The sequence below is a fragment of the Lepisma saccharinum genome, unplaced genomic scaffold, assembly GCF_977018435.1.
Source record: "Lepisma saccharinum unplaced genomic scaffold, izLepSacc3.1 HAP1_SCAFFOLD_639, whole genome shotgun sequence".
Lineage (NCBI taxonomy): Eukaryota > Metazoa > Arthropoda > Insecta > Zygentoma > Lepismatidae > Lepisma > Lepisma saccharinum.
In genome coordinates this window covers 1-25328 of record NW_028143310.1, presented here as the reverse complement: position 1 = coordinate 25328, position 25328 = coordinate 1, and the positions used below count along the sequence as shown (strand labels likewise).

The window sequence follows — 25328 nt, the reverse complement described above, 5'->3', positions numbered from 1 at the left end:
TGTCTTAGAAGCACATTTCTTGTCTATCTGCTTACATAATACGTGACATATTTTCCTAGATTTGAAACATCTCACTCTTTCATAGTAGAAGAACTATCTTTAGATATGGATATTTCCGATATGTCATAGTTTTACAAAAGCAAAGACCAAACATGGAAAATCCTGGTTTCGATTCTAAGCCTTGACATACATCCTCCCCTTTCGTGTTATTTCATTAATAGCATTTTCCCCATTGTCATAGTAACCTAAAATGGTGGAAAAGCTACGTAAAAAGGACAAAATATAAACACAAATCGTTATTTACTACGAATCAATGCTCATCATCGAAATTCCTAGGTGTGTGTGTGTGTGTGTGTGTTGATCTAGATTTGGATGGTTGAATGATTGGCTGATTTGAAGTGACGTTGACACACGTTTTCTGAAATGGCATGTTTGTATAGTTCAATATGGGGACAACCAGGGTAGTATTTGAAGGGGGGTGAGGTGGAATGCACTCTCTGGTTTCTGCATCCCCCATTTGGTTGCTAATTTTTGGCACTTACATTCAATATCCTCATGATGTAAGATTGGTTGCTGTAATCGGAACTGAATCAAGAATTACATTTTTAAAATAAACTTTAAGTTTATTAATGCAAAATGCATTAAAATTTTTCCAGGCCATCATAGATACAAATTTTTCTTTAAGTATGCATTGTAAAATTTGTCCCCACCTTTGTCAGGAAAATTTTCGAAGGCAGGTGAGGACATACTACTTACACAGATTTTCATAACTGGAACAATGTTATCCTCTTCGGCCCCCTTCCCCGCTCCAGCGGATTTGAAGTTCACAGTGTATAATTTGATATTTTTTTAATGTAAATTAAATAATAGGGATTTATGTTTAAATATGTCCAGTTAAAGTCATGTCAGATGGCACAGTTAAACAAGAGGACAGTGTGGAAGTGGTTTTTTTTTGTAATATCGTTAACTCGTGGTTGTTTGTTTATTTTTTTAACAACTAGAATTGGATGCCATTTTATTGACACTGTGACTTAGTTATGAACTTGAAACTCAAAGAATTTGGCGGTGCCTTATTCTTTTCAGAGGAACCTGTTTGGGGGGGGGGGCATCAGCGTGGGATCTATTATGCTTGTATTTAGATTTAGTATGTTATCTTGAGGCAATATCTGGGGAATACAAACTATTGCTTCAAATATATTGAATATTATGTTAAGAGGGAAAATAATATAATTTTATCCACAAATATACCCTGGACCTACAGTTTAAAGTGGGATCCGAACCACTATGTGCCTCCACCGCCTTGATTACAAGGCGACGAAGCTACCACTTTAGCATTCTCGAGTTTCGTCGATGCCCTGCGGGACCTACAAAAATTTCGACGTCCACTCAGCATCGCGATGCGGTTCCGGTGTAGGAAACCAGAAAATAAGGGCGACGGAACTCGAACTTACCAACTGAAAAGCCACTTGGCAGACAGAATAGGCTATATATCAATTCCCTTGACGACAACTATCATACACATTCACGAAGATTTGTCTGTGACAAAATTAAGTATAGACTGTGCATAATTTACTTTACTTTCAATCAGCATGTAATAAATTAAGACTTGGCTTTGAGATATTGCAAAGGCAAGTAAAGCTAGGAAACCTTCGATACATAGTATTTTTATTTCACACATAAATATAATACATGTTAATATATTTGTAACAAATTTCACACTTATCGTCTGCACTTTTAAAAGTGAGACTTTATTAGCTATATTAGCTATACTGTAGAACCTATAGAACTTCCATAGCACAAATAAAAATGGTAATATAATAAACATATTAACAAAATATTACAAGTGTGACTTAGAAAGACCTTTTTCAAATTTACAAAGTACTCTGATTATAACCTTTATGATATATGGAAAGAAATTTGCATTTCAATCGTGTCAAAACTCTAATAGATGAGTTATCAAGCCAAGCCCTACCTGTATAATCACAGATTCCATTAGCGTACTGTCACATAGGATCAGGTTTCGGTCAAACTTTTACACTTCTGTGTTCGACTGACGGACGTTCTGACGATGTAGTCACAGTGCACATTACATAAGAAATATCGTCAGGTTCGTGGTAGAGTGTTTGGTATGTATAATGCACCGAAATGGCCTATGAAATGTTAACATTGAAAAACTTTTTGCTGGAAATATCATTGGAGAGATGATAGGAGTGAGTTATTGAGATTTTTGGAAGGTTTTTTATTATTTGTGTGTATTTGTAATAACGAAAAAATCGTATTTATTGTTTTGCTCTTGGCTCCAAACTGTGGTTATGGATTGATGTGTAACAAGTCAATAAACCTCAGTTGTCCAATATTGACATGCAAATAACGCAAGAGGCCAGGTACAAAGGCTGTCGCAGAGAAGGTGAGACAGATTTTTTCCTGCTTTGGCAACACTGACTATGGTTTCGGCACTAGTCGCGTCGTGTAGGATGATTCATTCGGTTTCCGTAGCAATTTGTCACATGTTGCGAAACCACGTTAGTGAGCAGCTGTGTTGATTTACGTGGAACGTGTTTCGTTTACCCCTCCAGGTTTTTGTGTATAACATTGCTTTTCGCGATGAGTATTCAAGATGAACAGCGACATGCCATAAAATTTTGTTGGCGTTTAGGGAAAAGTGCTACGGAAACACATGCAATGTTTCAACAGGCACATGCCGATCAAGACAGACTGAGTAGAGCCACACTATTACCAAGCAGTCATTGAGAGTCTGAGCAAGCACGTAGCAAAAAAGAGGCCGCATTTGAAGAAGTCCTGCATATTGCATCACGATAACGCATGCCCGCATACCGCGCGAGCTTTTCGGGATTACGCGACGAAGAGAAAAATAGAAATTTTCCCGCATCCAACATACGGCCCGGGCCTTGCACCCTGTGACTTTTGGCTATTTCCACTTTTAAAGGCCGCTTTACGTGGTCGTCATTTCATGACGAACAAAGAAATGATCACCGCAGCGCAAGTTTTCTTCAGTTCGCTACCTGACGACGAGTTTTCAAAGACATTCGCAAAGTGGCAGGAGCATATGGACGCTTGCTTAGCTGTGAATGGTGCCTATTTTGAAAAAGATGTACGGCTACTCGATATGGCTGATTCTGAACAAAAATTTTGTTGTTTGTAATTTTTTTTTCTTTCTTTTTAATGATTCTTGGAGGGGTTCATGTACATGCTTGTCTTTTAACTGCTACGCAGTCACGACTTTTTGACCTATTGCGCTCATTTTGGTCTCAATCGGCAGCTAATGAACCAAATTTTCACCCTAGTATATTTGCTAGCCAATGGAGGTCGCTGTTTTCCTATACAGGAATTAGTCTCACCTTCTCTGCGACAGCCTTTGTATAAATAGTGCAAGGGCTATTTCTGGCGAATTTGCTTGTGAGAAAGTAAAAACGAAACCACTTAGTTAAATTCTGTGGACGGTGAAACAGTCCCGTTCACACCCGAGTTGCTCGTAACCAGTGTGATTGCTCACATATTTTTGCATGGTGTTGTTCGATCTGCCTTGTACACTAACTTAAAAGCTTGACCGAAACGGGTTCCAATGCGACAATACCCTTACTGAAAATGTCTGTGATTTCTGTTCAATCTGACACAACACATGTAAAATTAAGTTGATTTTGGTCAAATACAGCCTTATGAACTGGGAACGTATTTATATGCAGGAAAAACTGATGGATCAAATATGGAATTAAATATGGACTCGCAATTGTGAAAAATAGTAATTTTACTTTCATCAGACGAGCGGCTGGCTCATCCAGATAAATAATATGCATTAGACTTAGATGACATTAGTTGTAATACAACATCAAATACAAAATATACTCTAATTTCTGTTAACCAAACAAAGGATTACCAAACCAGCCATTTTTGTTACCAAAATAATGGATTACAAAACTAGGTGTAAGTGACATCAGGGTGCGCGAATTTAAACATTAGATTCATGTACGGTAATTAAAAAAATATTGTATTTAATTTCTGATGGACTTATACTTTTAAATATTAGGAATTTGTTTATCAAAATATGTAATCATGCATTACCTAACCTTCTCTACCCTACCCTAAATCTAACGTAACTACGGATCCCATTGGCGTCCCATTTTCAAATTTTGTACAGTTATTGAGTAATAGTTTATGTATGACTTATAATTTTTTTTGAAGAAACTTAAGAAACCCGTTTTTGAAAAAATGGCACCTTCAATTGTTTACCCTGACATGGATATGCAATATCTGGTGTGAAAGAGCCATTCATGACCTTTCCAACGCCTTCCCAATAACTTCTATAGGTTCCCTCATTGCCGAAATATTGCAATTTAAAGTTAACAAGATGTTGGAAAAATGGTAAAAAATCGCATAGTTTGCAAAACTGTAATTTCAAAAATACAAATGCTTGGATCTTCAACTTTGCATATTTTACGACCTTCGTGGCGGACGGTGAAAACAGTCTGCTTCAGGGGTCTCAAATCCCAGCCTGGGCATGTTCTTTCTGAGTGTCACTTATCCTAATTTTTGCGATTGGCCAATAGTGGCATAAAAGCGAAGTAAAATAAACAAAATCAATCAACCTCGATATTATAATACATCATCTGACTAGATCATCATCATCACGTACCAATGTATAAAGACACATCGTCGTGAAGATCATTGAAATCAGTCTACAACAAAAATTTTCCTCCAATCTCGTCCAACATATCTTTCAGTGCAGAATGAAGCTTAGGATTTGCGTTCAAGCGGGACGTCTTGAATATCTCCTCCATGTTTTCTTCGGTTATAGAATCAATATCAGGAACAGCGTTCTCTGCAGCAAGAATCATTGGCAACATGCAAAAACCCGTAATTACACCGAAGAGCAATTTAGATTCCAGCTCCTTCTCCACAACTTGCAGCGTGATCTCATCGCAAGTCGAACCAAGAGCCTTCACGGACTCAGTGAAACTCTGGTGGTAGATCTTGAGAAGATCCTTCTGGTGTTCGTCCCTCAGCTGCTTGGTGGTACTAGTGAAGAGGAAATAGACCAGGTCAAGTGCGAAAGAGGCGTAACGAGACATTTGGAAGTCCAGCAGTTTCAGTTCCTTGGGACTGTCCTGAGCGTCGTATGAGAACAACATGTTGTTCAACCAACAGTCTCCATGTATAAGGAGAGCAGTTGGTTCCTGAGGTTGACAATATTCTATAAACCTATCAAAAACCGTCGTCTTCAACTCCTCAAGCTTCGGAAGATATTTCTCATAGCCAGCGAAGGTCTTCGCCGTCGTCACGATGGTATCCATTTGCGCCGATAGAAGTGGTTCCACCATTGGCTTATTCGCTTTGATGTACATGGTTTCCTTAAAGAGCTTGAAATTTTCTTGAAATTCTTCAAAGTTCTCTTTCTTCATTGCAAAGGACAATGCGTGGAACTTTCCCAGCGCGCTGAAAACCAGTTTGCAGTGATCTAAATCCAGACCCATCTTCCCTTTGCTCATCTTGAACCCAAGCGCAGCCAGGTCCCTCAGGACAAGCGCCTCCTTGTCCTCCTCCATTGTGGAGAAGGTGCAACTTGGCACGTAAGAGAGCAGAGACTTGGTAACACCTTTGCTCATCTGGAACTCCAGGAACGTTGGGAATACCGTATCGTACATTTGCGTTTCTTTCGGAAACACGTTCATATTCTTAACAATCGCTTTCCTGAATTCATTTTCTGGAATACACTTAATCACAAATTTGTATTCCTGGTCTCCCTGCTTCGTCCTGGCAACCACTGTCGCCCGGTACACAGTGGTGGAGTAATTGTCCCCTGCAGCTGTCCCAGGATACACTTGATAGCTCTTCACCACAAGATCAGGATCGTTTTCGGCATCCCGCAATCCTCTCTGGAAGAAATCCTTATCCAACCAGGAGTGGGCAGAACGGACATCAGAATCGGACTGTGTTTCAGACATGGTGGTTAATCTGGAAGACAAAATAAGGAAAAAGGACCATGAGATAAAATCTCCAGTGGTTATGAATGAAACTGAAAGGCCACTCATTTTTCAAGATTTTGGAACAAGTAGCATGTTATGCCTGAAAGGTTTGATTGATTGATTGATTTGATGTTTTAAATCCACTTTATGCACAGTAAGGCTAATCGGGACTGGACCTACAGTTTAAAGTGGGATCCGAACCACTTGTGCCTCCACCGGATATCGAACCCGGGATCCCTTTATTACAAGGCGACGGCGCTACCACTGCGCCATCGGGGAGGCAATATGCCTGAAAGGAATGGAAACTGCTCAAGCAGGGAGAACTTGCTCGCGGGTAGTATGATACGAATAGAACTGAAGATGTTCTAAATTGATGTTGCACAGTTTGAAAATTGTAGAGCAGCTCATGAAGATTCTCAGATTGGGTGAACACCGTAGCTATTAATTTTCTGAATGTTAATCACAATGGTTCTACATTAGCATTCAATGTTAATTAAACATTATCCTTTGTCTAGTGCTTTAAACCATACTTATTCTAACACTACGTATCGAGAGAGAACCTCTTCTCCCGTCTTGACGTGAAATTTATTTTGCAGGTTGTAGAAATTGAACCTATGACAGAGCTGGAATTTTTACTACAAATCCGTTGCTTTAGACAACTACTAATCATTAGTACATATTAAAGCATTGATGTAACCTTTCCCTCTACGTGGAGACGCTTTGTTGCAACGAAGCTTATCAGAGTATGATGGCATCTATGTTGACTTTATCTATTTGTAGCTTATGATTTTCGTTTTTACTATTTTATTTGTAAATTATTTGTCGCTTATTGTGGATTCCATTGTTCTGTCAGTATACCAATGGTAAAATTCCAAGTCAGTCAAATAATAAAAGATCAAAAAAATCCAGAAGGCTTGTACGCGACTGGCGGACGTACACCGAGCGCAAAAGGAAATTTCATACATCCAGCGCACACTTCCTGAATGATCTTTAAACGACCGTACAACGAGCGCACACATATTTTTCTACCTTTGTGATTAAATGTCAACCTTTCCTCACACTTTTTTCCAGACTTTTGACTGGACAATGTGTAATCTAATACACAATGGTGGTTTAAAGGTTGTTGTCTATTAGCAACGGCTTCGTCAGATTTTTTAGGATTAATACTTTTTAATTCAGCACTCAGCTTCGTCAAAACCTTTCACAATAATGTTTTCAATCGGCAATAGCCTCGTCACATAAGGTTAATGGCTTTCAACCAAATTTGGACACATACGATAGAGCTCTCAGGCAGTGAAGCAAGTCTTTTGTTTCACCATATTTTTCTAGAATGGCTTGTATGCGTCTGTCCGTTTCAATGTAATTGCGTCTCCTCTTCCTGCTTTGGATTCCCAAGCCTTCAGTCATTATACTAGTGTAAGTTAAGGGGTTCAACGCATACTTTGTAGGTATCCCCTATTTCTATGGATTTAGCCTCAGTTGTATCATATTATGACGATTTTTTTGTGGATTTTATAGCGTTCGACGACGTTCCAGTAAAATTTTTACCGCAACTCGTTTTTTTTACCTCATACTGTAGGTATGCTACGATCTTACGTGATATAACTTAACCTATTCACTTTTTTACGAGTTAGGTAACATATTCACTTCAGTTGTGACCTGTCATGAGGATTTTTTTCTTACAGCTTTTCACGATCTTACATGATATAACTTAACGTATTCATTTTGTTACGACCTTTCACGAGGATATACTATATATCTTTACAATCTTTTACGAACTTACCTAATCTACATGGGAAACAGTTGACCTATACGTTAGCATATTTTTTTCTAATTCGCAAAAACAGATGTTGACTAAGTGTAATCGTTTCCGGTCGCCCTTTTCAATTTCTTCCAGTCAGGGAGAACATCGAGAGACGATGCAAACACACCAAACCTGAACTCTCCGCGACCATCCGTTCGGAAGTTACGAGCAATGAAAAAAAAGTGGCAATTGGTGTTTGGACCAAACACCCCTCCTCCTTATACTTAGGACCACCAAAATTGGTATGCGTACTCTACATCACCAAAATCGACAAGTGGTACCTAACCTAACGGTACCCAACGGGGAGATTTTTCGATTTATTTTTGCCCTATCTTCACCATTTTTGAGATATGCAATTTTAGGTTTTTTAGCACGGACTTGGAAAATTTTCAGAGGGGGTAAATTTGGTTCCATGACGACCTACACCAATTTTGGTAGGGGAGGACAGAGGACACCGAGACGATGCTAACGCAAAAAACAACATGTTTCTACGATCGTCCCTTCTATAGTTACGAGCGATCGAAAAAAAATTGGCAATTGTCCTACCCCTTGACCTCAGGACCACCAAATTTTACACTCGTACTCTATATCACCAAAATCGATAAGAGGCTAAACGGGGGAGATTTTTGGAGTTATTTTCGCGATATCTCTTACCGATTTCGAGATACGTCCACTTCCGGTCGCCATTTTTGTGATTTTCGGAATATTTTTTCGTAAGGGTCGAGGAATTTTGATAGGCGACGACAGAGCAAAACTCGGATGGTGGAATTTTGATAGGCGACGACATAGCCATCTTCGAGCAAAACGTTGAAACTCTCGGATGTTGGAATTTTCTGTCAACTTTTTTCAGTACGTCGACATTTTTTCTTTTTCTTAGCGAATGGGTTAGGTGATTTGCAACGACGAAGGCCTTCTAGCAACAGGAACTTAGCTTATGCCAGCGTATTTCACTAAAATATGTCTTTAACTATTGTCATTTAGGAACCGCCATCTCCTTGTGGTAAATTTGGTTATGGCCAATTTGAAAATTGAGCAAAAATAACAATGGAGATGGCAATTAAAAGTTCGGAAATGACAATAGTTAGAGGTTTCCCCAATCTAGTTAGATAAGTTGGTTGAAATTTCCAAGGCATATTTTGTATTTTTTTAAAAAATATATAAACACGTTAGAAATTGAATTGTCTGGACCAGACGTGTTACGTCCCCGAGAAATTCTATATAAATAACATACCTGAAAATTCTATCGTATTTGCGACCATAGTCCTTTAACTTGTTTTAAAGCTATATTTGACAAATTATTTCAAGTTTAAAGAGTTTTTTAGAAGGTGTTTCGGGTGTTTCCTAGTGTTTTCGACCACATTGAATTTTTTACATGATCGGATTTTACTTGTTGCCCCCGAGAAATTCTATATAAATAACATACCTGAAAATTCTATCGTTCTTTACTTGACTTTTTTATTCTCTTTGATTTGTGTAAAAGCGTATTAAAAAATGACATCCACCAGTTTCACTCGTCAAAATGATAAAACCAAATGCGTTACTTGTGAGAAGCTAATCTCAAGAAACAATTTATCAGTACATAGAGCAAGGTGTAGTGAAACAGGTTCAAGAATAAATAGTTTGTTACCTTCTAAGCTCTGTCCACAATGCGGAATGATAATTAGCATTCCTAATCTAAATAAGCGTCTGAAAATTTGCAAACAATCGACCGGACAAGTACTGAAAAGGAAAATTCATATTCCAGGAACTGAAGCTTCTACTTCTAAACAAATTAAGTTATCAAATGAACATAAACCAAGTAGGTCTGCATTTAATGGCCAGCTCAAGGATCACCGTTTTACGTCGGAACCAGGCTGTGACATTCCTAGTTTCCTGGGTGAAATAGAAACATCTATAATAAATATTCTGAAAGATAAACTGGAAAACAATTCCATTAAAGTATATGTTGATCTATTTTCTGAATACGAGAAACACGATGGCACAACGAATATTTTTTATCACAGAACAAAAAAACAGGTTCTTCATTTGGTAGACATCGATAATTTCGACGAATTCTATTTTAATGTTTGCAACGAACTTGTTAAGCAAATCGATGATTTCGAGGCTAAGGAATCAGGATGGTCATTATGTGGGAGCCCTCACAAATTAATTGTTTATGTAAACCAATTCGCACCTCTTTCGGCTTCCAGCTACGTGTCTCTTCCACCGGACAACATAAGAGGACTGTGCTGAACATTCAAAACATAGATAACAAATGCATTCTTTGGTGCATCTTGGCGGCTCTGTACCCGGTTGATCAATCAAATCATCCAGGGCAGATTTCGCATTATACGCAGTATGTTGATGAGATTAAATATGCTGTGGCGGGTATCGACTATCCAGTTGCTCTTTAAAGATATATCAAAATTTGAGTCGCGTACACAAGATGCAGAAGGAAAACGCTTAGCCATAAATGTGTATGGCTACACACCGGACAAGCATGTCGTACATCCCGTCAGAATAAGCAATATTGATGAAGACAATGCCCGCGCAATAAATCTTCTTGTCATTTCCAACGAGCATTGTCGTCATCACTACTGTCTCATTCGCTCACTTTCACGCTTGGTCAGAAGTCAAACAACTAAGTACGAATAAAACTCATGTCGAGTTTTGTCCAAGGTGCTTAACCGTGTTCAGGGGCCTCCCCGATGGCGCAGTGGTAGCGTCGTTTCCTTGTAATCAAGAGGTTCCGGGTTCGAACCCGGTGGAGGCACATAGTGGTTCGGATCCCACCTTAAACTGTAGGTCCAGTCCAGATTAGCCTTACTGTGCATAAAGTTGACTTAAAACACCAAATCAATCAAATCAATCAATCAATCTTAACCGTGTTCGACGATCAAAATCAACTCAACTACCGAAAATACACTGGACGCCAAATTGCTGCTCAAAAAACTTACCGAACATAAAATATATTGTGGGGTCAACAGACCAGCTCGAATGTTAATGACAAAATCGATAGAGGTCGAAGAATTCAAAATTCACAGGGCCTTGTTGGAACACCCGACAATAATTACTGCAGATTTTGAGGCATTTCTCAAACCGCTGTCCTACTGCGAGCCAGATCCTTAAATTTCATCCACAACGCCGTATCAGCTTCATGAACCAAATAGTTTTGGTTACGTTGTCGAGTGGCAGGATAGAATAGATGAACCATACATATACCGTGGGCCCGATGCTGCCGAACGTTTCCTGGAAAAAATGGTTGAGGAGTTGATGACATTGGTAGTGTGTTTCATAAATCGAAACCAATGCTTCCATTATGTACCACAGAGTTGCAAAGTCACAAAGCTGCCGTTGTCTGTCCTTTGCGTTATCAACACTTCACAGATGAAAACTGGAAAATATTCCACCAGGATTATTTCACCGGAAACTACATGAGTCCATTATGCAATGTTTGTAACCTAAAAACTCAAAAACCTAAATTTGTCCCCATATTTTTTCACAACGGCAGCGGCTACGATTTTCACCACTTGGTCAGGCATCTTGGTTATGATAGAAAACTTATAGGTGTCTTGGCCCAGAATGAGGAAAGATATATCAGTCTCAGCAAGCAAGTGTCGATTCCAGGAAAGAAAAATACAAACGAAATGAGTTTTCTCGACTCGTATAGATTTATTTCGGCTAGGCTCGACGCCCTCACAAGCAAACTCACCGATGATCAATTGAAAATAACAAGAGCTAGTTTTCCCAACGTAGATATAGAACTTATTAGACGTAAAGGCATTTATCCATATCAATATGTAACTGATAAATCTAAATTTAATGACAACACTCTCCCACCTCAAAGAGAATTCTACAGCAGACTCAGAGAGACAGGCATCACAAACGAAGAATATGAGCACGCGAAATTAATGTGGGATAAACTGGAATGCAATACTCTCGGGGATTATCACGACTCATACTTGAAATTAGACGTAACAATACTCGCAGATGTTTTTTTCAGGCATTCAGGAAAACGGCAGTGAATATTTACAAGTTGGACCCTGCACATTTTTACAGCCTGCCTGGTTTGGGGTGGTCGCCCATGTTGTTCCAAACTCACATCAAGCTGGAACTTATCTCCGACGTAGACATGGTGCTTTTTATAGAGAGGGGGATACGGGGTGGAATGGTTCAATGTTCGCAGAGACACGCATAGGCAAATAACATTCATATGTCTGCGAATCAATACGATCCAAACCGTTCTTCCAATTACATATTTTACGTTGATGTAAATAATATGTATGGGCATTCTATGATGCAGAAACTACCTTATGGTGGTTTTGAATGGATTGATCCTGCTTCGGTAGATCTGTCCATTTCGACGATAGGGAATATGGTTCCTTCGCAGAGGTAGATCTTCATTTCCCAGACCATCTGCACGATCTGTTCAGCGATCTACCCCAGGTAACCCAATTCAAATGTCCACCTGAATCTAATGAATGTAAGCTTTTATTAACTCTGGAGAGAAAAGAGAGATCGTTTGTCCACTGCAAAAGTCTACGGTCTTTGATTAGGAAGGGAGTTCAGATAGTAAATGTCAGAAGAATACTCAAGTTAAAACATTCCGATTGGCTGAGACCGTACATCGAGACCAACACGCGACATAGAACCCTCGCCACTTCCGACCTGGAAAAAGATTTTTATAAGTTGATAAATAATGCGGTGTTCGGAAAAACAATGGAGATCGTGCGGAATCGTGTGGACGTGAGGTTGGTCTCCGATGCCAGGAAGTGTCGGAAGTTGATAGCAACTTCAACTTTCAAGTTGCGAAAAATTTATCACCAACAACTGGCACTGATCCCCATGGAGAAAAAAAAATGATTTGTTTCATTAAGCCCATATATGTAGGAACTACGGTTCTCGACTTGTCGAAGCTTCACGTGTTGGAGCTCCACTATCATGCTGTGAAACCTCTCTTATAACGATCATATCTCTCTGCTCTACATGGACACCGACAGCTTCATCTACCACATCCAAACGCCTAACCTCTATGCAGACGGAAAAAATCCATCCATGTTCGAGTATTTTGATACTTCTTCCTACTCCCAACCAAACAGGTTCAACATTCCTTCTTCCCGTAACAAAAAAAAATACCTGGCTAATTGAAAGATGAGAAAAATGGTGACATCATCCCGAGTTTGCCGGCTTGCGTTCAAAAATGTAGGCAATAAGAACAGAGAGTAGCATTACTAAGAAAGCTAAAGGAGTCGGTAAAAATACAGTAAAAAACAAACATTTATTTCAAGATTATATTGATTGTCTCTACTCACAGTCGACAATGCTACGATTAGAAAAAATGATTCAAAGCGTTGACCACATCCTCACCATAAACAAAGTTAGAAAAGTTGCACTAGATGCTCGTGATGATGAAAGATGCATCCTGTCGGGCGGTATTCACACATTGCCTTGGGGTCATTATCGTTTGAAAGATGGAAAGAAATGTATTGAATGTTCATAACCAAACAAACAAAAACAACAAAAGACTGTCTCAAATTATCGCATGAATTAAAATAACCATGCCTATGAACTTGTTCGGTTTCAGAAAGCAAATTACCATTGAAGTATCTATTCAAATTGCATCGCCGAGCTTGGATCTCTTGTCTTCAGTATTATCTAAACTCAACGGTTTATTGATTATTCCCTTAAACGGCTTTTGGACGAAATACGATGACGAAGTTGGTAAAACTTTTACGTCTTCAACAACAACCTAAATTTCTACAAGATTCCGATCGGCGGGAAACTTCAGATAACCGTAAATCCAGAGAACGTGGGCGAAACATTTGCCGAATCAAACACGATTAGATGGACACCACCACCACGTACGACGTTTCTGCCGACGATTGCCTGTACGTCGAGCTTTTGGGAGATTACAACAAACTCATTACTCTCTTCAAAGAATTGAGAATCACGTATCCGATAATAAATAAATAAATAACCATCACCAAAATGCCTAATGATATTTTGGGTGGTCAAAAACCCAATCATTGTCATGTTCCTGTTTTTGTATCATGTCTAGAGACCATCGTTGACGAAAAAACTTAACGTCGCAATTACAACCGTTTAGCGGTGGTGACAAAAGGCATTGAGGATTTGTGGCAATGTGCCCTCGTCGAAATGAGCAGGGGTAATTTTATGAATTTACATAAAATCAACAAGGGCAACAAGTACCTCCTAACCGTCATCGACACATTTTCAAAATTCGCAAAATGTGACCCTCATGGTCAAAGCGGTAACATGTGTAGTGGAAGCATTCAAAACAATTTTCACAGAAAGTGGTAGACAACCACGTTTTCTGCAAACAGACAACGGAAAAGAATTGTACAACTCCGTTCTCCGGCAATTAATTCAAAAGCACGACATTCGTAATTATTCGACCTTCAGTAACATAAAAGCCAGCATTGAAACGTGCATGTGGAAACGGTTTACGCTTTAGGGAAATTACAAATGGGTCGACATCCTGCAGGAACTCGTAAACAATTACAATCATAAACGACATCGCACAATCGGTTTGAAACCAGCTGACGTTACTAAATCTGACGAGCGGCGTTTAATTTCTACGGTTTATTGTCCAAAGTACAGTCCCACGACCAAAAATCCTAGGAGACCAGGTGAAGATCAGCAAATTCAAACGTACATTCGAGAAGGGATTCACTAGAAATTGGAGTACGGAACTTTTTACTGTAGTTCGAGTTCTACCCGGAAACCGTCACACGTATATAATAAAGGATAGTAGGAACGAGATTTTGAAAGGTCGCTTTTACGAAGAGGAGCTCTCTAAAACTAAATACCCCGACACGTATCTCATCGAGAAAGTATTGCGTAAAAAATATAACAAACTGTTTGTCAAATTGTTGGGACTTCCGGAAAAGAGTTGGATCAATGCAAACGAAGTAATTCTATGAGTACGTGGAACGTGGTGAAGCGCCTACCAGCTATCAAATTTCAAACTAAAAGAAAAAAACGGCGAGTTGCTACCCGATAACATTCGTTGTCTTATTGTTGGTCCTTCCGATTGTGGAAAAACTACGTTACTGGTGGACAATTTTCTGCTTGCACATAATTGGTTAGATTGGAAGAATAGACACCAGTACGTGTTGTCAAAAATTTTGGAGCAAACAAAGTATCAGCAACCTACGAAACTGTACGAGGGACTGGGCATAGAAACTTTTGAATCCAAAATAAAACACTCGACTGTTGTCACGAAAATTCAGTCGTGGTCTTCGGCGATGTAATTTTAGAAAATCAAAATGAAATTCTCAACTTTTTCACTCAAGGTTTTCACAGGAGAATAGATTGCTTTTACTTAGCTCAAACTTTTTCCTAAATTCCCAAACAGTTACTACGCGACAATGCTAATTTTATTTGTTTGTTTCGTCAAAATCACACTAAACTCAAGCATGTCTATGATGACTACGTAGGAGAAGATTTAAACTACAATAAATTTTCGAAATTCTGCTCTTTTTGTTGCAACAGTGACGATTTTGGATTTGTACAATCGATATGACTCGAAAACCGAACGACGGAAAATTCAGAAACAAAATCAACAACTTTGTGAATGTCGCAACGTCACACGACGTTTAAAATATCTCCGTATCAAAAAAATATTTAAAAAATGACAAAACGATAAATCGAAGACAACTTGAAATTGCGCGATTACCTTGCAAAACGATTCAAAGGTTGGAAATCCGAGAATCGTGGATTCTACGAATAGAACAAGCGCAAAGGTCAAACTCTCATCGACGCCATCAGCGGTCTCGGTAAGGAAATTAAAAATGTTACAGAACAAAACAAGGATCTTATCACGGAACTCGTACCTCTTGCCCCTCGAAATTGTGGATTTTCCATCCACGCCTCTTTCTAGCATTCACACTCCTCTCGAACTCGGACAAGCTTCCAAACCTCAAGCCATAGGAAGCACTTCATCCTCTTCGGATAAGATCGACTTAGGTCCATTACCTGAGCGGCGGGAAATTCAACAAGGATGAGGTGTTTGAATTGTACCCGACCATGGAAAATAACGAAGGAGTGATTTGGAAAATTGAAAAATCGAACGTTACCTTCGAAGGAGACGACGTAAAAGTTAATTTAGGTGAAGAAAATAGTTGGGCCAGGTACGGTGGGACTGTGGGAACTCATTACCAAGAAATATCCGAAAGATTACACGGACGAAGATTATCAAAGTTAGACGGACATTTTAATATTGTCAGATGCTCTGTACCAAAACAAAGACGCCACTCAGAACCGAGTGAAATCCAGCAGCGGAGAAAAATACAGGAATCTCATCAAACCTATTGGGAACAATATATAAAGTGGAAGCGGTGTCAAACGCTACAACACATTGCCAAAGGAATTCGTGTGGGTGGACGATTTTAGGAAACTCGTGGATCGTTTACTTGTCATAGCAGGCGAAGAAAATGCAGGTAACCGTAACTTTCACAACGAAAAGGTAGGCATCGTGGACATAATCAGCACCAAACTCTCCAACTTCATCGTGAACGACAATAAAGGAATAGGTTACCTGATCAAAATAAGCAACACTCTTCCACCAAAATTTTGGAACGTGGCTGAAGGCAAAAGTCTCGTGAACGATATCATAAACAAATCACCTTTCTAAATGCATATCCCAGGTTAGCAGTACTGCGGACCGAGTACCAAACTTGAACAAAGATTGGAAAAAGCAGACAGGGGAGTGAATCCGTTGGACGCTGCATGCAAGGATCACGACATCGCTTACAACACTCAAACAAATCTAGAAGCACGTCACGAAGCAGATAGAAAATTGGAACATGCAGCATTCTGGAGACTTATCAACAGGGACGTTTCTCTGGGTGAGCGGGTTGCAGCTTTGAGCACAACCATCGCCATGAACACAAAACGGAAATTGAGATGGGGTCTATAAATAACTCCACATAAAAAAATGACACAGATTCAAATAACACAACTTCCTCCCGAGCTGTTGCATAAAATATTTACGAATACGTTCGACGGAGGTGACGAGGATTTCGATTTGATTGAAGTAACATCAGAATTTCGACCACTATGCAAAATACGAACTTTCTTCTTCGACACCTGCGATATATAAATAACATAGCATCATCATGAAGCCCAAGTGTGACGTGTACCAAGTACAGTACTCGAATATAAAAAATCTGGGTGCCCTCGACGGGTTACTCACCAAAAAACAACGCGAGAAGAAACGTTCTTGCCAAAGGTCACGGAATAAAATTGTTGCTCAGCACTCCTCAATTGAAAAGATTGCAGCGTTCGTGGAAAAAATCTCACACGGGAGGTTTCATATTCAGCATTCCAGCAATTTTAGAAGCTTTGGGTTCAGTGGGAAGTTTGGCGGATGGTAGCGCAACTATAGCAAAAACCGTAATCCACCCGAAAAAGAACAAGGTGGAATTGGAACAACAACCTGGAAATGGAAAAAAAGGAAAGGTCCCAAGAAGTACGCTTTGAGCAAGTTTTAATAACAGAAGAACCACTCAGTAACCGCGACATTGAATCTCTGATCGAACCGTTGTTTGAGTTGGTGTTTTAAGTCCACTTTATGCACAGTAAGGCTAATCGGGACTGTTTACACTACACTTTAAAGTGGGATCGGAACCACTTGTGCCTCCACCGGGTATCGAACCCGTGACCACTTGATTACAAGTCGGCGTAGCTACCACTGCACTATCTGGGAGGCCCGATCGAACCGTTGGGAGTAAAACACTTCCGGGGAGTTTACATGTCAGATTCTTTACCCTCTACAATTAAAAGAATAGAGTGTGGAGTCGTCAACTGGGACAATTACGAAAATCCAGGGACGCATTGGATATGTTATCTCAAACATTCAAATACCGCTTTCGTTTTCGATTCTTTCGGAGGTGTTCCACCGTCGAGTTTAGTAAAATATCTCAAAGCTTCCAATCTCTACTACAATGACGAGAGAATCCAAGGTTTCGAGGAAGTGAACTGCGGTCATCTTTGCGTTTCCATGCTCGCCTTTTTGTATCAAATAAATAACCCATCAATTCAAGAATTCCAGAAAGCATTGTGGAACCTGAAACATCATGGGAGTGTTCCATCTCACAAGCGAAACTTCGGTCTTGAAACTCACGTTGCACGACGATATCGTCTATCCTAAATCCATCGCTCTTCGTGCATTCTACAGCATGTACCTGATTCCAAAGAAAATATCAACATCATACCGGGACAGTACAATTTGTCTACTTTGCAAGTCGAATTACCAAAAGGAGTATTTCTCTCTCAAAATTCCGTGACCCACAGAGTTGAGTTGGTATCTGCAACAGAAACCGTGGACCTGGGTACTATCGGAGCTTTTGGGTTTCGAGAACAACACCAAACTCGAACCTGACATCAAACACTTCGGCGCCAACATTCCTAAATTTCTGTTCATCGAGACTTTGAACATGCATTGCAACGTGGCAGAAGGCATTTTCACAAAAGCAGACAATATCGGTAGTTACAAACAAACGGGACTCATCGCGACGTTCAAACCAAATTCAGAATTCATGGCACCGATCATCTTCACACCTTCGTCACCGATATACTTTCCGGTGTGTCGCAACAGAATCGATCATATAGAATTGGTGGTGACCAACGAAAAAGGTGATGATGTGGATTTCGCAGGAGCCACATTAACGGCCATCGTTGAGATCAACATATAAATAACTACAATGAAGCAAATCGAAAGTTACGAATTGCAATCTTTCCCTCCCAACCGTCGCAAGTTCGCCAATCTCAACGAACCGACCCGAGAAATAGAGGTGGACATCGATGTTGGAGACGGATTCGTACATCCTCACAGAGCAGACCTTTACGTTAAATTCGACGTGGTGAAAAAGGAAAACGGAGAAGCATTCCCGAACAACGCAAATTTGAAACTCGTAGACAACTTCGTGCCTCACCTGTTCTTGCAAGTTGAAGTTAGAAAACACGGAACGATCATCGATAGAGTTGACTACCCCGGGATCACTTCCACAGTAGTGGGAACATTAAAACTATCGAAAACAGATGCCACTTACTACCAAGCAGGAGGATTCGAAGCAGGAACAAAAATCTTGACAAAAAATCAAACGGTACTGTTTCCCATGCGCCTACTTCCGGGTTTCTTCTCAAACTACAAGGAGATCATATGGAAAGCAGGTTTGAAAATCACTTTTCCAGATCCTCGAACGACAACAATGTTTTGATGCGATACAGTAACTTGAACGCCGACGGCACGCAACTACCCAACACCCTACCCTAAGCATCCAAATGCGTCATTCAGAGCATTGAGTTGAGAATTCCAGTGGTAGAATACGAAACCAACTACGCGCTCAAGTACAAAGCGGAAATCTTGAAAAATCCACAAGTACCCATTCAGTTTTACAGTTACCAGTGCGTGAAGAAACCCGCTTCGGGCAACCATTACGAATTCGACGCCACGACGCAGTTCAACATGCCAGATTTCGTTGTTGTGCTTTTTCAGACTGGACGCGATAACAACCAGGAAAAAGATTCCAGCAAATTCGACAACTGCAAAATCAAGAACGTCTATCTCAAGAACAGAAGAAACGAAGTTTTACCGCGTGAGAATTACAACCTAGATATTAACACCACCGATTATCTCAAGCTTTACGAAGCGTACACCGCATACAAAAGGGTAAACACGGGTAACGTGGACATGTACTACACTCCAAGCGAATTCAAAGCAGAGAGACCCATGTTCGTAATCAACACATAGAAGCAAAACAGGTAGTGGCCAACGATCGCACCAACATCAGAATAGTGTGTGAATTTCACAATCCACTTCCTGACGACACCGTGTGCAGCGTAATCCTGGTGGCAGAGAAGTCATTCGTCCAAGATGCCAAAAATGAGGGTCACGGAACAGTTTTAACGCCAAGAAGTTTCAAAATTAAGAGAAACTATCACCGTTTTAGAAATCATAAAAATTCGAATAAAAATTATCAAAAATTCAAAATACTAAAAAAAGAAATGTTGATGAACTTAAAAAAAAATTCCAACATCCGAGTTTTTGCTCTGTCGTCGCCTATCAAAATTCCTCGATCCTTCCGGAAAAATTTCCGAAAATCATAAAAATGGCGACCGGAAGTGGACGTATCTCAAAAACGGTAAGAGATATTGCGAAAATAGCTGAAAGAAATTGAAAATGGCGACCGGAAGTGAATGTATCTCGAAAACGGTTACAGTTAGTCAACATCTGTTTTTGCGAATTAGAAAAAATATGCATACGTATAGGTCAACTGTTTCCCATGTAGGTTAGATAAGTCCGTTAAAGATTATATATATATATATATATATATATATATATATATATATCCTCGTGAAAGGTCGTAAAAATGAATAGGTTAGTTATATCACGTAAAATCGTAGCATACTTACAAAGTATGAGGTGAAAAAAAACTGAGTTACGGTAAAAATTGTACTGGAACGTCGTCGAACGTTATAAAATCCACAAAAAATGGTCATAATATGATACAACTGAGGCTAAATTTATAGAAATAGAGGGCACCTACAAAGTATTGCCTTGAACCCCTTAACTTACAATACTTATTATCCTGCCGCTTATCTCATCCGCTTCTTCTTTCATTTTCTGGAGAAGTAGGTAAACGTTCGGATTCGATCTCCAACTATCCTTTTGAACTTGTTATTCCATCCTTCAACCGGATTATTTGTCCGGTGTCTTTGGCCGGAAACATTCCAATATTCTCGTTGTTCAACCACTGCTCCACAAAATAGTCCAGGAATTTTGTTAATTTTAGATGCTGTGGCGTGCGCTTCATAATCCCGATCCAGGCTTCTTCGACCTTTTCTGTCGGTATGAACGCCAAAGCAGCACACATCCTACGTGTTTTCCTAATCTCCTCGTTTTCTTTGTACTCCTTTGCTAAGCCTAGTTGCTGTATCTGCCTCCACAGACACTGGTTAAAATGATAATTATAACCGGACACGAAAGTCTGTGGGAACACATCTCTGATCGCTTGTATCACCGCTACCTCAAACTCCAATTTAACGGTTTTCGGAGACCAACCCCGACGTTTTAACGATTCAAAAAGTTGCACGTACGTCGATTTCTTCTTATCCTCCAATAAGACGTACACCGCTTGAAAAAATGTTGTTTCTTTTTCTGAACTTCCACAATCAGCATGGATTGTATAAATCTGTTGAAACTGTTTAGAACAGCTTTTGAATGTGCCGTCTAAGAAGAAAGAGTCTCTGGATTCTAATAACTTTCTGCCACTGTCACTTCCAAATATCATGCATTTCTTTCCATTATCCAGAGTTATGTCGAACATAAGGAAGCTCGTCCTGTCGGAAAGTCGCAGCATCTCATCATCGAATGAAATTTCGGAACTGTCGGCAGATTTTGCATAGTCCCCAGAGCTTTTCTGCGTTCTTGGCACAGATTGCCTTTCACTTTCTCGTATCTAGGAACTTCGGTCACCAATTCGTATCCCCTGTTGAACAGTTTACCAAACTCTTGCTTGTAGATGGCGTTGACTGGCGTCGAAAGGTCCTCTCTGGCTCTTTTCCTGCATTTATACTTGGCTTTCTCTACTTCCGACTCGACAACGTTTGACACACATTGGTGAGGAGTCGATTCCAAAACATCTTTGTTCGATGACGTTTTCACCGAACCCTTGCACTTGAGTTTCCGTTCCTTCACACACCGCAAGTGGATAATGTTCTCAGTCTGACGGCCAACACGGTACCGATATCCGTCGAGCAGAAGACTAGGTTTACTCTTGTAAGTGGTGATTATTTCCATTTAAAAACCTACACAATAACAAAGCGCTCTGAACCACGACTTTCTCACTACAAATACTTTGCAAAGAATGAACCCAATTTACAAATTTCAATCTCCTCCTCGCCTGCACCACCTGCACCTTGGATATGCTAGGTTGACTCAGTTATGTGACCTTCACGTGCGCTTGATGAACGGCTTCCCTTCTGTGTGCGCTCCAAATACCGTAAGCTCTTGGGTCCAGATTTCCTGAATTGCTGCCACTGAATGTATTTGATATTATTTCATGTTTATGCCAATATTTTAATGTTAAATGTATTAATTGTAATGCAGCGCATCATTTCAGTATAGTTATCTCCTCGCTCTAGTAACCAGGGACAAAAAAGACAACTCTATGTTAACGAAAATAAAACGTTTCGTTTCACAAAATTTCCATTTCGACCCCTAATTTTTAAGCCAAGTTATGCAAGATGATTAGTTATATTTTGATACTATTACCACAAGTATAATATTCTGTTATATGGCTGGCCCCCTGATAGCGTAGTGGTAACGTCGTTGTCTTGTAATCAAAGGGCCACGGATTCGATACCCAGTGGGGGCACATAGTGGTTCGCGTCCAACTTGAAACTGTAGGTCCAGTCTCGATAAGCCTTTCTGTGAGTAAAACAAAAACTCAAAGTCTTTATCATGCGGCCTTTTTAAAGAATTTTTTCTCCAGTGAAGACTCGGAACCGCAGGCCCCCTCCAAACATCCTAAATGCAGGCCTGTTAATACCCCATATAATTTTGCCATATAATAAAACCGACGTCTGGCTACAGCATATAATCACGGAAGTGTTCATTAGATCACAATTTTTGTTTCAATAGCTCGTTCACTCTCCAATAACAAAGTAAAGCTGAATTTAGAGAGTTGAAAGAAAATCTTAAATTATTTTCATTCAACGCTATATTTATTACAATTTACGTAAACTTACTCACTAAACGAATGTTTGGTTAAAGAACAGCAAAGCTTTTTATGGGATGATAACTTGTGAACTTGTAGCGACAATATTCACAAGCAAAATATTAATGGATGAAATAGCAGAACATTATTATTTATTGAATCATTCACATTTTCCTAAAGTATTTATATTTATTGAATTTGTCCGCTTGGGTAGAGTAATTTTGGGTTGGGCGACATAGGAACCAGTCTTATATTTTACATTGGCCTCCCCGATGGCGCAGTGGTATCACCTTCGCCTTGTAATCAAGGGGTGCCAGGTTCGATACCCGGTGGAAGAACACAGTGGTTCGAAGCCCAGTTAAAACTGTAGGTCCAGTCCCGAGTAGTCTTTCTGTGCATAAAGTGGACTTAAAAATACCAACTCAATCAATTACATTTTACATTATTCCACTTTTTAACCTTTTGATAAATACTGTTAAAGAAGCATTCACCTATGTTCCTACACTGGAGGTAGCCTGTAAGATAATGTCAGATAACAGGGCTACGTAATACATCAAGAACTGAATGACTTTTCATAGGTGTATTTCAATATTCCATCAAATTCGAAAGAACGGTTTTCCAACTAATGCTTTTACATCAAAAGAAAGATTTTAATCTTTCGATTTGTTTAAGTAGTTAACTAGTCTAATGAGGTAGCAACTCACCTATTAAAATCTGGAACAACTCGAGAAGCGAAGCAAAGTGACGTCTCTCTCTGATCGATCTCAGCACCAAGTCATAATGATAAGTTATCGTTCTAAGCTTGATTACTCAACAGTAGATGGCAGCACCGAGAGTGTGTTGTTCTTTTGTCTACTTATCAGTTGTTCATGCGGATCTCACTTATCATACACACAGTATTGAGCGCTGCACTGACCTTCGTCTGTCTCACGTCAGAATAAATACTGTAGTTGTTAGGTTAGGCATGCTAAGTTTTGGGTTCTTAGCATAAATAATACTTTTTCGATGAAGTACTTTAAATCAAACTTCTGTTCTTACTAATTTATTGCATTACGTAATTTCACACAGAATAGGGCATTGAATTATTTACAGAGCAGAGGATTCATACCATTACCAGACATTAGAGGAAGTTTCGCAGTGAACGAAAGGAAATTATATTTCAAGTTGACGTTCATGTATCTACTTAGTGATGGGAGAAATATTTCCTTTGTACAGTAATTGTTTATTACTATTTGGACTAATTTCAGAACACGCACATCACCATAAATCCAGACAATCAACAAAGAAATAAAGAGGAACAAAAGATTCGTGTATTTACAGAATCGTGTGTGAAACAACGCTCTGTTGTTATTAAACTATCTTCGTGCTTAGCGTATTACGAAATTAGGCAAAGTAAAAAGTCAAGTACAAAAAAAATGTACTCACCATCAAGCTACGCTGTAAAAATGAAACAATTTCAAGACGTTTTTGCAAAATCTAACTTCATTGAGCTTTGAGAAATACAACAGTGTGGCATCAGCTATTATCATGTCCTCGAGTGTTACAAAAGTGTTACAAGAGCGTCTGCAAGTTGTCGAGTTTAATGTTCATTGGCACTATTCTAACAGGGAAAACCGTCATTTTGGACGGCTGCTCAGAGGCAATGTTAGTCTCCAGTACACTAAAGCTGAAGGAAGTTATGCAATCAATGAACAACTTTGCAATTTTCTAGACGTTTGCCAACGTTAAACAAACTGTTTGTACAATGATGAGTTGAATACTACGGGATTCATTGGTCTTTTGTTAGTCAGTATTCGAATTGAAGAGAAAGAAGTCAGGGAATACCCACCCTCACACACACAGAGACTATATCTCGAAATTCGTTCCCAATCAATCCCGTGTTCGAATCCCAGCTCGGGCATTGGTGTTCTTTGTGAGTGTCCTTTCATCAATTTCATCCCTCATCCTCATCTTCGCGATTAGCCAAAAGTGGCAGAAAAGAGAAGTAAAATAAAAGCAATTCAATCAATTAAATCAATCGTTCTGAACCATGTTGATAAATTTTTCCACCCCCTGGGAATATATGCACTACCATAGATATTGGTTGGGCCCGGGATACGGGACGCGCAGGTCCGAGTCTCCTGCGGGAAGGAGGGGTGGTATTTTGGTATCTCGAGATCTAGGGTGCAAAAAGTATTCCATTCAAGCTGTCGGGCGCAGGCCCGTAGCTAGAATTGATCTCGGAAGGGGGGGGGGGGTTCACAGGTTGTCAGGGGGGCTTTGTAAACAAAGTCCATTTTTCAAAACTTTAACAGTGTTAAATGAAGGTGAATTTTGTGCGTGTGGGGGGTCATAAAGTTACATAAAATTTAGAAATATACAAAAACTTCGCTTCGCTTGAAGTGTTAATTGACTGCTATTGAAATCATCTCTTACTACACAATCCATACTACTTTTGATGATACAGATATTTATAATCACACAAAAATGTATAATATTTAATCATATTGCTTACAGTACATTCTACCCCTGGCCGAAGCAATGAAACTCCTCTTCGTTCCCAAAACTTGGGATCTGTTGACCTTTGACGCAGATGAGGAGGGAACTTGGATGATGACGTCAAAGTCACAGATTTCTGTCTAAAAGGGAGGTCGCAACAGTGGGAGCAAAGGTACAGATAAATAATGTAATAGCTGCTGTTCATGTTTTGTGAATTTAGCCTTCACCAAAGTTGTGAGCAAAATAATATCTGCTGTCTACATTTTCACCCTTCACTGCAAACAAATTATACAAAATAGTTTTACCTAATGTCAAGGGGGCTGAAGGCAGTGCCAGGGGGGC

At 39.6% G+C, this 25328-nt stretch overlaps 2 protein-coding genes across 2 annotated transcripts; both read right to left on the bottom strand.

Moving 5' to 3' along the window:
* Window positions 1-1667: 1667 nt before the first annotated feature.
* LOC145983086 (uncharacterized) lies at window positions 1668-23313 on the bottom strand. Its single transcript, XM_083116358.1, has 2 exons — window positions 23213-23313; window positions 1668-5970 (listed from the first exon to the last, which is right to left on the bottom strand). The coding sequence occupies exon 2, from the start codon at window positions 5958-5960 to the stop codon at window positions 4695-4697; it is 1266 nt and encodes a 421-aa protein (XP_082972484.1). The 5' UTR covers window positions 5961-5970; window positions 23213-23313; the 3' UTR covers window positions 1668-4694.
* Window positions 20451-21080, bottom strand: LOC145983087 (uncharacterized). Its single transcript, XM_083116359.1, has one exon. The coding sequence runs from the start codon at window positions 21078-21080 to the stop codon at window positions 20451-20453; it is 630 nt and encodes a 209-aa protein (XP_082972485.1).
* Window positions 23314-25328: the final 2015 nt, after the last annotated feature.

Coding starts and splice junctions, on each gene's coding strand:
- LOC145983086 (XM_083116358.1), bottom strand. CDS start 5,960: ATGTCTGAAACACAGTCCGATTCTGATGTCCGTTCTGCCCACTCCTGG.
- LOC145983087 (XM_083116359.1), bottom strand. CDS start 21,080: ATGATATTTGGAAGTGACAGTGGCAGAAAGTTATTAGAATCCAGAGAC.